General features: G+C 38.1%; 1 protein-coding gene across 1 annotated transcript in view; it reads left to right on the top strand.

Annotated features, from left to right (window-relative positions):
- The window catches only part of ZNF800 (zinc finger protein 800), a gene marked incomplete at both ends in the record, with an annotated part of 41,950 nt that extends 27,283 nt beyond the window's left edge, over positions 1-14,667 (top strand). Inside the window, one exon of the mRNA XM_084229494.1 lies at positions 14,481-14,667. Coding sequence (XP_084085620.1) covers positions 14,481-14,667 — 187 coding nt within the window. The remainder of the gene's footprint in view (positions 1-14,480) is intronic.
- Positions 14,668-15,220: the final 553 nt, after the last annotated feature.

The raw sequence follows: 15,220 nt of genomic DNA, 5'->3' as shown, positions 1-15,220 counted from the left end.
ATTCCTTTGCTGACAGATAGTATTGAGTGTCCATCATGTGCCTGCTACTATTCCATGCTTTTGGGGAAACAGAATCAGACAATGGTTGAAGTATGGATTTTTAAAAATCATACAGGCCTGAGTTCAAGTCCTGGCTCCTTTATTTACTAGCCATGTAGTTTGGGCAAGTTACTTACTCTTTCTCAGCTTCAGTTTTGCTGTCTGTGAAGTGATTAATATTAGAAACTACTTTATAGATAGATTGTAAGAATTTCTGAAAGTTTATTATATATAATATACCTGGCACAATGCCTGGCACAGGTAAGTGCTTCACAAATATGTATTGTTACTACTGTTGTAGCAATCACTAAAATCTCTATCACTATGCTGCTGAAATTCTTTCTAGCACTTAGTTTCTGGTTATCTTACTTTGCCATTTGATGTTCGTTGCCTTATTTTTGGCTTTAATCCAACCGTTTAATGAAAGGTCAGATGTAACATCAGTGATAAAGTCAGTATACACAGCAGTTTGTTAAGTGAAAGCATATCATTAATTTATGGGTCTTTAGTCTGTCATTTTTACAGGACCTTTTGCAGTTGTTCAAGAATTTATTGAACTTTCTGATATAACTGCTTCTTTGTGATTAATGTCTCACAGGACAACATATAGTTTGGAGAACTCAGCAACTGTAGGTTTTATTTTTTTGTTGTAGACATTAGGCTATTAGCACATGGACAAATTCTGAGTTTACAGCAAGAATTATGTCTTCTCTTTGTATCACCAATACCTTATAATTTACCTGGCATATAACATGATAAGAGAAGGCAGGACGCTTCATCAGGCTTATCATTAGACCACAGAATGTCTTTACTTTTACTTCTTTTCCCATTACCTCACCTTCTGATCTGTACAGTGTGAGTTCCTCTCTTTCTGCTATTGATGGCTTCCATTGCCTGCCTTGCCTCAGCCTCTGGATACCATTGCTACCAAGTAATGGTAGACAGATTCAAGCTCATGGGAGTGCTGCGTATGCCCTGAAAAGTAATCCATAATCAATTATATGCTGTATGGCTTTGTAGTTACTACTTTTTTTGGGTAACTCTTTATATAAGATTCCTTTCATGCCTTTTGAATTCTGTAAAAGGCAGTTTGCCTTTCACTCCACGTTCTACTCCCAGATCCAAACAATGGAAACACAATTGTTGACTGCCTCTTCTGTCATTTGTTTAATCTTCGGAGTCAGAATTGATTAGTCATTTCATTTAACCAATCCTCACATTGCTTACTTCGAATATTTTATACTGCCTTCAAGCCCCCAACCCTATTTTTGCTCGGTAAAAGGCAACCTTGCCTATGTTATGGCAAAGGTAGAAAACGCTTCTTTATGCTCCCTTTCCGTGTCACAATTATTTGTTGTCTTGTTTCCTCTTCCGTTCTTTGGATGAAGAAGTATCTTTCTTTTGAAAGTGCAGCACTTCTATTCTGGCCATCTCCTTCCCTCCGACACTCCTCCAATAACCCTCCTTCCCCTGCCCCGTCTTTCTCCTTCACAAGCTCTCCCTCTCTGCCTACAAACTGAGCACATTCCTTTCAGCCAAAAAGTGGACTTCCCCTCTATTTTTTGTTTGGTTAGCACTATCAGTTCCTCCTTCCTTTCATTGTCAGACTTCCATGTCCTCTCACACTACTGTTTTAGCACTATTTCACTACATTGAAATTGTGAACTTCTCTTGTCTTCTTCATTACCCTGTAAACTCTTAGATATGTATCTTGATCTCCACTGATTCCTCAGGGCCTAGGATAGTTCTAGTAGTACAAAGTAGACATTTGATAGTTTTTGTGGAGTGAATAGTATCTAGATCATTTACTTGTGAACCATCTGCAATTTTTTTTCCCCGCCCTTACATTCCTAGTGAAAGTTCCTTCACCTGGAGGTCATCAATGACCCCATAAATACTAAATCTGGCGGCTTCTCACTTGTCATTATGATTGACCTCTCGTTGACCATTAATGCTTTCAAATTTACCTTTCCCAGATTTTCATGATCACACAGAGCTAGGTCATCTTGAGGCAGTCAGTATGGTGTTACATCCAAAAGAAACAGACAAGCTTGAAAATCTTCGAAAATGCTTGCCTTCTTATTTTACCAAAATCTTATGAGATGGAAATTTACAATCACATGAAGCTTAGAAAATTTCATAGTTCACTTTACCTCTCTTCCCAAATTCTTACACAGCTTGGCAAATTCCCCCAATCTCTCTTCTATAACATATCCCCGAAAAACCTTTTATAAACTTTCTATCAAACCCCCTCTTGTCCACTTTTCCCATCTTCTGGGAAGATGGGAATAATTCTTACTTTCTTCCAAGAATAATTCCCCTCTTGCCAGTTTAAATCACTTTAGCCTTTTTTGGCTCCTTCCCATTCCTTTCTACAACCTTTATCCTGTTCAGCAAGAATATTTTCTTGATTTTATCTGCTTTGCCTAACCAACTTTCTTTGTATGATTTTCCTTAAAGCCGTGTATCAGACACCGAGTGATCTCCAGTGAGTATTTTCTGACCTTTTCAGTTCTGCTGGGGTTCCCCCTTGTGTGTTTCTTTAGTGCTCCATATATAATTATGTTGGATGCTTTGTATTTCTCCCAATATAATTATATTGGAATCGCTTTGTATTCCTCCCTGAGTCTATAAGGATAGGCTAAGATATACCCTAGCATCTAGCAGAGTAACTGACGTCGTGGATGTTGCTAAATATTTGTTGAGCCAAGGTGCCTATGAAGCCAAGGTACTTCCTCTCTTGCCACTGGCTTTTATTTATTACTGGGCTTTTAAATGTGGATCATTGTTTCCTTAATCCCTTTTCCTTTTTTTTCATACCTCAGTGATTTCACCATTCCTGAAGTGTCACCACTTTTGTGATGATGACACTAGGTGTGTTTTCTAACCTGGCTAGTCTTCCCATTATGAGACCATTTGTTTTCAAAATTGCATGTTCGACATCTCCATTTGGCTGTTTCTCCAGTATCTTAAATGTGACAGCACCTCAGTAAACCAAATTTAATTATCTTCCCTGTAAACTTATTCTTTCATGTGTTGCCTTTCTCAATTATTCACGCTCCTACCCTCCCAGGTGCCTAGAATCCTGGGAAATACCTTGACTTCTTTCTCTCTCTTATACACTTTACCTAATGAGACATTGATTCCTTTCTGTCTTGCCTCTGAATGTTTTTCACATTTGGCTCCTTCTTGCCACCTCCACCTTTAATAATTTAAATTGGACTCTTATCTCTTACCTACATGATTGCAGTCTCTTAACTGGCCTCCTCTGATCTGTCCTCCATGCCATTGTCACAACTGTCTTCCTAAAAACAGATCTGTTATTGTGTGTTCATCTGTTATTGTATGTTATCAGGAAGCTTAAATGTCATTCTGAATAAAGGCAACATACAGTATGTCTCCTTGTAGTTCTGCTTCATTTTCCTTCCCTTATTGTTACCTAGTATAGCCTGTAATTATGTTTATATTTGGTGCATTGATTTGTATAATTTCTGTCTTCCCACTGGAGGGTTTTATATGAGAGACTTGGGAGAGTTAGGTAGACCTGTGCCTATGAGAATGGTTGGGATATAGTAATGCTAAAAAATACTTGAGTGGATAGATGGCAGATAGCTTATCAATATAGGCAAGTAGGACATAGAAAAGGCAAGGAAGTTAAAGGGTTCTAGAATCAGCTTACATCTTCTTGGATCTGGTCTATTATTTTATCCTTTGTAAAATAGTGATGGGCTTTCTGCCTTTTGCAGAAGGATGGGAGTCAGCAGTGACCCTCCACTCACACTGATGCTGCTGTAACTACAGTTGATTTGAGGGCCAGCCGGAGGTGGCAGCTAGACTTGTTTACCAGATATTGGTGCATAGGTGCTGCCCTAGGTATGCAGACAAACAGGTATTTGCTAGGTTGAGTTAACCCAGATTCCTTTTGAGCCTCATGAGTGATGCAAGCCTTTGCACCACACGTTAATTTGTGCTTATTACTTGGAGGAGTAGTTGCGTATGAAATAAAGTATTTATTTGCCTTTTAAAGATTGAAGATTTCAATTTAACGAAGTTTTATTGAATAGAAGATGAAAGAAATTGTTTCAAAATATTATCTGGGATGGGTTAGTAATAAGCGAATTAAACTCTCCCCCAAAAAACCTGCTTCAGGTTTCAAAAGTCCAAGAATTTCATGGGCATCTTCAGATTTCACTGTTTTAGGTTAACTTGCTTTGCCCATTCATTAGACATAATGAACTCCTACTTTGTGTGTGGTCTGACTTAGGTGCTAGAATTGCACAAACAAGAAATGCAGTTCTTCCTCTCCAATGCCATTATAGAGACACACAGAACTGTTATATTAAAGGTACACTGAGGTTTTGGGGGGTAGGGAAATAATTTCCCTCAATTCATTGTTGAATTTTGAAAGAGTTAGCTAGGTAGAAAAGTTTCCAGGTGTGTATGAATTCCTGAAACCAGATGGAGACCGAGGGAAGGAATCTGGGACAAGAAATGGCCAGATCAAGAAAGATCGTATGGATCAAGTAAGTAGTTTGATTCATATATTCAGGATTAGGGGCAGCTATTGAAGGATTTTAAGCAGAATATGAGAACACTGAGACTGACCTGGAGTGGGGATGGAGGGTAAGATTGGTGGTGGGGCAATCAATTACAAGTTTCAGTAATCTAAGGCCTGATAAGGGTCTACATTTAGATAATGACAATGAGATTTGGAGACAGATACAAATACTATCACTGTTACAGAAGTGGAGTTTTCCAGGCAATGGAGATAAGGAACATAGGATGATTCCCAGGTTTGGACATTCTGGCTTGGCAGTTGATGGTACTGTTCTTTAAGGAAGGGATCACAGAAAGGGACACTTTCCCAGGAGGACATGTTGAATTTGAGGTGCTTGTGGGACATCTAATTAGAGATTCTTAGTATGAGTAAGGTACACAGGTCAGGAGAGAAATTGCCCGAAGGGCGGAGGTTTAGGTTTTGAAAAGATTGTCAAGAAGAATAGCCCACATTTCATACCACTTCATACAAAATTAGGGTTCATTATATAGTTTAGGTCAGTGCCTTCCTGTTTCATTTTTTTATTTGGGAAATGATATTTGACTAGCTATGGTTCTCTGCCATTCTCCTGTTAGCTGCCTCCACCATGTATCTAACATATATTTGATATTCCTCTGAGATGTACTGGATAATTCACTTGTATTCGGTGATGTGAACTAGTCTATGTTGTATTTAGAAGGCTTTTGGGGTAAAATCTGTAAAACCTATTTTGAAAGATTATTTCTTAAAAAAGGAAGTATCTAATTTTTTAAAAATAAAACAATCTATTCATGTTCTTGGACTGAACATGATGTGTGTGTTGGGTGCCATACCTTTGATCTGCCCAGAAGTTGTTCATGGTGTAACTCCTATGTAACTCCAAGGCAGAAACTATATCTGATAACTAGAAGGAAGCCACCTGGGTAAACTGATAAATTCTGACATAACCCATGTAATAAACTTAAGTAAGTTAGTATCCATAGCCAAATTCTAAGGGCAAAAATCTATTAAGCATTGAACAGATGATTGGAATTCACTTTACTTTGTTTTCTGCACTTTTGGGGCTGGGGAATATTTATAATAGCAGTTAATAAAAGCTAGGTCCTGCACTATCATATATGATCCTATGTGGCCCTTTCTGATTTTTCCTGTCATCTAGATAACCACTAGAGTTCAAGTGGAGATATTTGCCCCCTGGGAACTGAAGCAGCCTTTTATCCCATTCAGGTCAATTGATAGTTACCAGGTTTTGCAGCATGACTGCTTAGAAATAGTCCTATTTGGATTGTAATCAGTGATTTAATACTGAAAGCATAGGTCCATATACCATTTGAGCTACTTTTGAAGTTAACTTTTTAAATCTTCCCTTTACCTTTAAAAGGAAGAATTCTTGGGAGACTTAACATGTTTTTTCACTAGAGTAAATTTTATGATGAGTTATGACCCTTAAAAACTGAAATCAGTAATAGAAGTGCTGACAGACTAGAGAATAGCTATAATAAAATGATGTTTTAAAAAAATTATTATTATAACTATAATCTAGCAAAGTGAGAAAAAACTTTTAACATTTTCTCTTCTAATGTGTTGAAAGTTTCTTATTGAACTTTAACAATAGGGATCAGCATAAAAACTTAGAAGCCATGTCAAACTAACACAGACCCCTTGCTGTAGCACAGTTCTTTTAAATCATAAATTTTTAACTAATACTTGTTTTAAATTTTCTCTTAAAAATAAACTTGTGTTGATACATTGATTTCTCCCTCCCTCTCTGGGAAGCCTCTGTATAACTGTTTACTCATCAGTAAATCACTAAGACATTACTTATAAAGATAATATACATATTTAGGTGTTTGAAGAATTGTGAGAAAAATGAACAGGGAGAAAGAATTTTAAAATACATAACTTTCTGCATAGAGGACTTCATTTGTTTAATAACCTTTTTTATATTTGTAGTTATTCCTGCTGTTTGTCAATATTTGATAGATAAATTTTATTATAAATTTCTTAAAATATTATGTTAACCAATAACACACACATTTTCTTTATCCATAAAATAATGAATGTCTTGAATTTATGTTGTGTATTTTGCCAAAAATTATTAAATGGTTATATTTTATTCCTTTAGCTTTACAGAATTACTAGATAACTGAGAGTTTTGTTTTGACATTTTTTAATTTAGTGAAACCCATGGCGCACTATTTCAATAACCAGGCCCAATTCACCGACTTAATCAATGGAAAAATAGAACTGGCACCTCTTAATTTCCTGGTTTTGTGTATTTTGGGTGGAGCTGACTTTCTGAGTACGAAGGTTGTGACAGGAAATAGTGCTAGGTACCTGCAAGAAAATAGTAGAGAGGGTTGCCAGACATCCTGTATAAGTATGATTTTCTCAGGCCTGAGAGTCCTGCCCAATTAAAAGTTATAATTAGATCAATATTGATCTTATAGTTGGGCCTGTTCAGTCACATGTATGGATATATTACAAACTTGTCATCACCCCCATGTAATATTCTATGAAGAAAATTTGGCAACCTGGTATTTGAAAAATTATTTCTAACATTTTGTGCCAAGCTATTTAAATCAGATTGTGACTAAAACTAAATTCATGTCCTATCAGAATTGATTCCTCTGGCTAATTTATTTTGTCCATACTGCCACCATCATTTTGCTTATCGCACAGATTTCAAAGCCTATTTCCTCTTTGAATCTGTTCTTGACAGCTCCAAACTGGGCTGACCTCTTTCTTTGATGATCTCACCTTTACCTTACCATTTATTTTTCACTTTCATCCTTTGTGTTATCATTGCATTTAATTACAGTGCCCCCATGATTAAACTGCAAGTCTAATCAAAATGTAATCAAAATGTCAAAACTATCTTGACTTCCAAGACTAACAGTTCTCCTCTACAGGCCTGTTTCCGTTCTGTTTCCTCGGTGTCAGTCAGTTTTGCTTGTTTTCTTTGCAGTGTCTCCTTTGTGTCCTACTTTTATTGGTCTAAACCTTCTACTCCTGTACTCTTGCCTGCTCTGGATCTGTTAGTATTTTTTGTTTATAAAGATTATGAATAGCTGTAGGAAATTCTTGGACTAATTTTATGGCAACACAGGAGTGATTTTTTTCAGCTTTTTCCTACCTTCGGATCCATTTTTAACTCTACCACAAAAGTTCTTCCTCTTAATTATTTTCAGTATTTAATCATTTATCAAAAGGTGTTTTGAGAGTCTGTATCTTAGAAGTAATAGTTTGAATGTGAAAAAAAAAAAAAGGAGGACTTATTTAACCAGATTTTTACTTTTGATACAGAATAGAAAGAAGAGAAACATTGTCAAGGTCACAAACCTGAATTCTCTTACCAGATTCTTTTGCTTATTATGCTGCTTTTATAGCCTGGTGGGAACAGAGTAGAAATGTAAATAATTCTTATATGCTGTGATTTAAGTCACTACAAAGTAAGGCTTACAGTTATTTAGCTACCTGGCATTTTTGTATATACCTTCTTGAGCCATATTTCCGTTGAATTGTGGATGGGGATTCTAGAGATTGAGTATAGCCCCATTTTCAATGGAGAAAATTAAGGTAAGTGATAGCACAGAGTTTCATGTAATTAATGAAGTCAGGAATAGAGGCAGTATTTATGTAGTTATTTATTTAATAATAACATACATATAAAACAAATAAAACAGTACAAAGAGTTGTACTGTGAAAGGTAAGTTTTCTCCCTATCATTTCTCAGTTCTCTCATTCCCCTCCCTAGAGGCAAGGACTTACCAGTTTCTTGTTCTTTTACGAGCTCTTTCCTGTACAAACAGCTATATTTGCATACACATTTCTACACTTTGTTACTCCACTTGTTAATGTCTGAAAATTGTAGAACCCAGATATTTTTATTTCTTGGTCCATGAACTTTTCCATGTATATGCTTGGGACACTATCATTTAGACAGCTGACTTTTATTGATATTAATGGACAAAGTATTAAATTATTCTTTGTTTCTGGCACATCATATTGAGTAGCTCATGTGCAACACAATACAGTATTTCACACTTCTTCAGAGAGATCATTCTGGCTGATTTATGATAAATGTTGACATTAAAAAATAGGTATATAAATATTACTGCTAGTTACTAGAAATAGCTGACAGGGATTTTTTTCTCTTGAGAATGAAATGGAAAGTTTTCAGGGAAATAAATAATTTACCTTTAGACTTGTATAAAAACTTGTATGTGTACAAAACAGTTCATTATTTCAGTGACAGTGAAAGGCAGTGATGTTTACTTTCTAAATTTTAAAAGTCTACCAACATTTCATGCAGATCACAGAAATAGTTTTTCATTTGTTTGTTGAAACAGTTTGTTTCTTTTAATCTTGATGTGACTCATAATTTATAAAAATGTATCCTTAATTTTGATCATTCTGATTATCTTGGCTAATTTATCAATTCAGTTATTGCTTTGTTTTGCAGAGATTGTTGTTGCCTCTGACAATTGCTTGATATTAGATTTTTTTTTGGACAAAACTGTGCCACAAAAGACACATCCAGTAAAAAAAAATGTGTCCCATTTGAACTCTCCATGATAAGATTCATAGAGGTTAAGTACTTATTGATATATTTCAATTTTACTTTAGTCAGTAATCCTGCTTTCTCCCTAAAGATGGCAGTACTTCTCAATATATTATTTACTGAGTCCTTCTGTCTAAAAAGAATATTAATTATAACTACTATCAATTGGAAAAAAGTAATCAAAGTATTATTTCATAATACCATCATAATAGTTAAAATTTAGTAATAGAAAAAGTAATATTGTATTCTTGAATTTCTTAGCACTAGTGCAGCTTTTGTGTGTTTTATTTTCATCTCTGGTCGTAGAATTTCTAATGGTTCTTAGTGCATTTTGACTTTGTAATTTGTGGTATAAGATAATGAACTAAAAGTCTTACCAAGAATTGTGATATCATGTTAGGATCTTGCTGAGTTTATGGCTGTCTCCTATGGAAATGTTAAAAAGCAAAAATTGACAAAGTACCTGAAACAAACAAAACCCCTAAATAACTGCTTATCATGTGTATTTGTGGACATGTGACATTTTTGATTCTTTGGTAAAAGTTTTTATATGGTCAAGATCTACTTGAACTTTTTACTTAGGTGACTGATTTTTTTTTTTTTTTTTGAACAAGTGAAGCAAATATTAGTGCCATTAAATAACCCCCAAATCTACCTCCTCCTCTGCTGTAAAACTAAGCTCTAAAATCACAGTGTGCTGCTGTGGGGCTTGGAGAAACAACACGATGTTTTGTTCCTCCACTTTCCATTTATAATTAAGTGGTTCTGGCGCGTTTGTGTGCATGTGTGTGTTGCGGGGGGTGGGGGTGGGGGTGGGAGGGGGCGGAGGCAAGGGGCCAGGGAGAGAAATCACATGGCATTGTAGTTTGAGGATGGTCAAGAGCAAGACAGAGCAGGCTAGACTCACCGCCAGGCTCCACAGATAGCTTTCACATAGCTTCTGCTTTCTAAGCTGGCCCTGATCTGACGTTCATCAGGGTAACTCATGTGCTAGAGGACTCAGAACTCTAACCAGGTTCTTAGACACTAGTGTATATAAATACTACAACACTAGTTCTTTAATTTGCATTGAGAAGTATCGGGCACATTGACTTCTCATGTTTATGTGTGTTCTCCCAGTAGGCAAATCGAAATGAAAAAAATATATATATAATCAGAAGGTTGCTTGATGTGCATTGAATCATCTCTCAGTGATCAATATCAGCATTCTCTGATGATGTGATAAATTCATATTTCCCATTCAGATCAGACAGTCCTCAATTTTCAGAGCATCCTTTCTACAACCCAGGCTGTAGACACACAGCCTACTTTGGCTTTCTTATTACAGAGGTCCTATAGACTTATCTCCAGTAGCACATTTTTTCCCACTTAGAGTTTAATGAAATGGTGCTGATGTATGTAAAATACATAGGATACCTGGCATACACTAAATAAGTCATTAATAACTGTAATTGGCATGAGTTCAGGTCACCTTGATACTTAGAATGTCAGACACTGGACAGAGACGTTGAGATGACTGATAGAGCTTGTCTACATTTTGAGTTATTTCTTTCAGTTCTTTAATTCTTTGGTTTCATTTATCCTTAGTGTTGACTCCATCATGCTGCATGATTTTGCTACTTTTTTTTTTTTGACATTTTGAATCTTTTAAAATTTCACTTTCTTGCTCCATAATACCTGATCCCTTGTCATTCCCCATCTGTAATATAAATTTATTGGAAGAGATGATCTTCAAGTTACTGCTGTGCTCTAGAATGTGTATATATATAATTTTATATTTTATTTGAAATTTGTCAGATTTAGCTCTTTTCATATAATCCTACTTACCTTTATTTGAAGCTGTGAATAAATTCTAGCTCATAGAGTATAAGGTGGCTGTGGAATTGGTAGGCAATGATTGAAAAATCCAGGGTGGAGCTATGATGGTGGTGAATTCGGCAGTCAGTAATGACATTACTGACCTGACAAATATGCAGTTCACAAATCAGAACTCTGTGTGTGAAAATGAGTAAAGAAAAGAATGATTGAAATGAGTCAGATGGTTACTCCAGCAACAATAAACACTTCCCTTTCCATCTATCTGGGAATGGGTTACTTTTTAAAGAGTGGTGAAATAGTTTTGGGAAAACTGGAGAAATTGCCCCAGCACAGCTCTTTATAGTGCATTTTTGAGACTGTTGGTCTCGAAACCACACTTTCGCACTTTCAAAACAGTCATAGGTAGTAGACATTGTGGGAGTTCAGAAAATGGAGAGATCATTTCAGACTGAAGTAATTAGGGCAGAATGGCTGGCTGTGAGCTTTGGGGGATGGTGTGGATGGGTGCGTTTGCAAAGGTGAGAGAAGGAGGAAACATTATGGGTGAAATCCCAAGAATAAAAGTATAGATGTGGAAAATAATAGTGTATGTTAGGGAGGAGTAGAGTCAAATAGTTTGATGCATACGTTCTAAAATGTGCTCTTTGAAAAGAGAATTGGGGCAGTGCTTCTGTCAAATGATAACCATGTCAGACTTGGAAAATATGGCACTATGCCATTTCTCTTCAGTATGCAACTGGATGATATTTAGTGATGCCTCTCACTGTGTCAACCTTCACATTTTCATGTACTCTCTGATGTCATCGAAGAATTACATTTTAGAGTACTTTTTGGAAACTGGAAAGATTGTCAATATCTTAATAATATTCAAGTGTTAGCATCTGAGGCAGATGTGCACCTGTGATGTCAGGCACACATCATGGTTGTCCAGCTTTGAGAAGGAGAGAATAGCCACGTGTCACTGTGCATCATCACTTTCCATATCAGCAGCTGTCACCACGTTTCTAAGAGGTGTTGCCAAGAAATAGGAATAGAACATGATGTTTTTCTCTATTAGATGGAAACTTACTGCGTTTCTAGAGGTCTTAATTGAACTTGAAGGCAAAGGAAGTAATGTGACTTGGTCTTAACTTTAAAGTCTTGGAGAAATTTAGTGTTCAGTACACAAACTACCTTAACCTGACAAAGCACTATGGGGACTTCTGCTTTGTTTCTATGACTTTGTGAGTCAAGAATTGCAGAACTTGTTGCCATGGAGAAAAATTGATTATCAAGGATGATGTATATGTAAGGATGTCAAAGACCACATAATTCCAACTTAGTAAACCAAGTCTTGCGATTTACTACTGAGCAGTTAGAATAGTCTTAACTTTTTTTCAGGAAGTCACCATTTTCCTGTCATGAAAAACAACAGTACAAGGGAGGTATAGTCTTTGTAAATATTGGTTTTGTATACTATGTTGGGAAGTCAGTTCTAGTGCAACGCAGTGTGTATAGTATCTGCATTTTTGTGTGTGTTTCTAGAGTACATATCTTTAAACAGAATCTCAGACTGAACTTTGACTCCCATGAAAGTTTAAGAACTAATAATTTAGCTACTGTGGAAATAATGGATGCTCTGGATGAATTTGAGCAAAGGAATGACAGAAATTAGAAAGTTCATCTAAAGAATATGAGAAGAAAAACTTTAGCAGGACTGCAGGGTTAACCCCAGGGCCTGAACTATTGTAATAATGGGGTGGTAATTTTCTAGATAGAGCTTAGAGATAGGAATCTCATGCTATCTTTTTTGTTCTTAGGATCTGAGTACATAGTACCTGAGATATAATAGGCTAAAGATGTGGAATCAAATTGAAATCACTGGATCACGAATGTTGGACAATAGAACCAAATACCAAAACCAAAAAAAAAACCCCACTTCTTTTCTCTTACCTGTTTTTAATCCTGATGGTTAACACACTCTTGTGATTTCTTAGGATTTGTTCTCTTTGAACATTTTATTTCTAGTAATTTTTACTTAAGCTATGCCTCCAAATATGATTTTACTCAGTACCGTCAAAGGGTAGGAAACTTGCAAGATGGTGTGATCATTGTCTGCTTAAACAACATTCCAATGAACATATAACCTTAATGTGCTAATCATTAAGTAAAATCAGCCTGGCAATTTTGGCTTAAAATGTCATTGGAACCCATGTTATAGTAAATCTTCTATCAATTTAATAACAAAACCCTGGAGCCCCTACCTATATTATATAAGTATTATTTTATTGTTGCCTTTATATAGTTTCCTGAAATGAGGTTTAGCAAAATAGACTTCCTAGGTATTAGTTGCTAAACATTCAGATTTGTTGGTTGGGAGACCCAGAGGTTAAGTTTAGAGTCTAGCTCATTATATTATTTTTAGTTTTGTTCTCTCTAAATTCTTTCAAGTTGAAGAGAATATTATTGAATACATTGTTAAAACATTGGTATTATCTAAAACATTTGTTGCAAAGTGTGGAGGTTTTTTTTTTTTTTTTTTTTTTTTTTTTGGTCTGTAGCAAATTTTGTGTTCTTGGGTGTGGGATTACAGATCTGTGCTTGTTAGAAGCCCAGAAAGCTTCTAACAAATGACTAATAGAGTAAAATAAGGTATAACTTCACAAAAGACAGTGGTTTTGATGAATTCTGTAATGTTTAAGGGATAAATAGACTGTAGCATTCAAACCTTTGAGGAGGATAAATTCTGTGTCCCATTCATTCATTCTTGAGTTCTTTTGATGCCTACCACTTTGTTACACAATATAAAATCCTTTTCATAAATTAGGATTGGGGGAAAGATTGGATACATAAGAATGCAGTAAAATTCTTTTTATTAAGTTGATTTGAAATAAAAGTTCATTAAGTTTGTTAAGATAAAAACAAAATATCGTATTGTATATAATTTGGGAGACAAAGATCACTAGTGGCCTCACCCACCTGAATATAACCACACACACACTACAAATGTGAATGAAACTGATATTTTTCATTACACCTGGTATAAATACTTTTCCATATTATTTCCCAGGATACTTTAATGGCAGGTTAGTATTCAAATAGAGAAAAAGACTGTAATTTAACCAATACCTCATTGTTGGATATAGGAGAGGCTATTTCCAGTTTAAAACATTTTTTCTTTCATTTTCTTTGCCTGATTTTCTACTCTGTGTGTGCAGACTTTGTATGTATTCATAGTTTTTCCTTGGTGGAAACTGTGCAACTGAAATATCCGGGTTAAAGCGTATTCAAAAGGTTAAGGATTTTGGCACATTCTCCTAAGTCGCTTTTTGGAAGCCGGTGGTCTGAGACGGCCGCTGCCCGCTCGCCGCAGGGTCGGCCCGCGCGCCCGAGCGCGGCCACCTGTTGGCGGGAGCGGCCGCGGCGAGCGTGGTGGGTGCGCGGCTCTCGGCCCGGCGGGGGCGCCGGCGCGTTGCCCCGTTTCTAACCGGCGTGTCTTTGTCTTTCCTCCCTGGGGACCGCTGCCGCCCGCGCCGGCCGAAGCCTCGGGAAGCCGTCGCCCCGCAGCGCCGCCGCCCTGCGCCCGGCCGCCCCGGGGAGCCGCTGCCCGCCCGCGGGCGCCGTCACCACGCGCCAGGCCGCCGCCAGCTGCCGCGCCAAGCTCCGCGGCGGGGCCGCCCGGGAGCGCCAGCACGCCGGCCGGGGCCTGGGGAAGCCCGCGCCCCCGTGAGCGCCGCCGCCGGCGACCGCGGGACCCCGAGCACCTCAGGCGCCCGCCGCGCCCGCCGCCCGCCTCTCCAGACCCTCCCGGCGCGTCGGGATCCGCGCGTCGCGGCCCGCCCGGCGTCCTCGGCCGCTCGCGGACCCTCCGCCCTCGCGCAGCCGCGCCGGCCCGGCCCGCGGCCCTTCCCCGCCAGCCCCCGGGAGGGCCGTGCGCCTGCGGGCCGGCGGCGGGGGGACGGCCTCCGCGCCGGGCCTGGCTGCCCGCGGAGCGCTGCGTCCTCGCCCGCCCGGCCGCGGCCCGGCGGCCTCGAGAGTCTCGCCCCAGGACAGCGTCTCCCTCTTGCCCTCCTCGTCGATTCCCCAGGTCGCTCTTTCATGATTAGTTCTTCAGAGCCTAGCTCCCGCTTTTCTAGTTTTGGGGTTTTTTTTTTAACCACAGATCTTATCTAGGGTATAGTTGTCCACCCCATTCCCCCCCCACCCCCCCTTCCCCACTTTCTGCTGCCATCTGCCTGAAGATTGTTTCAATAATTGTGCAAATCCTCCATGACTGGGTGATT

This window comes from Talpa europaea, assembly GCF_964194135.1.
Source record: "Talpa europaea genome assembly, chromosome: 3".
Classification (NCBI taxonomy): domain Eukaryota; kingdom Metazoa; phylum Chordata; class Mammalia; order Eulipotyphla; family Talpidae; genus Talpa; species Talpa europaea.
The sequence above is the reverse complement of the archived record's forward strand: the minus strand, read 5'-3'. Positions and strand labels throughout refer to the sequence as shown.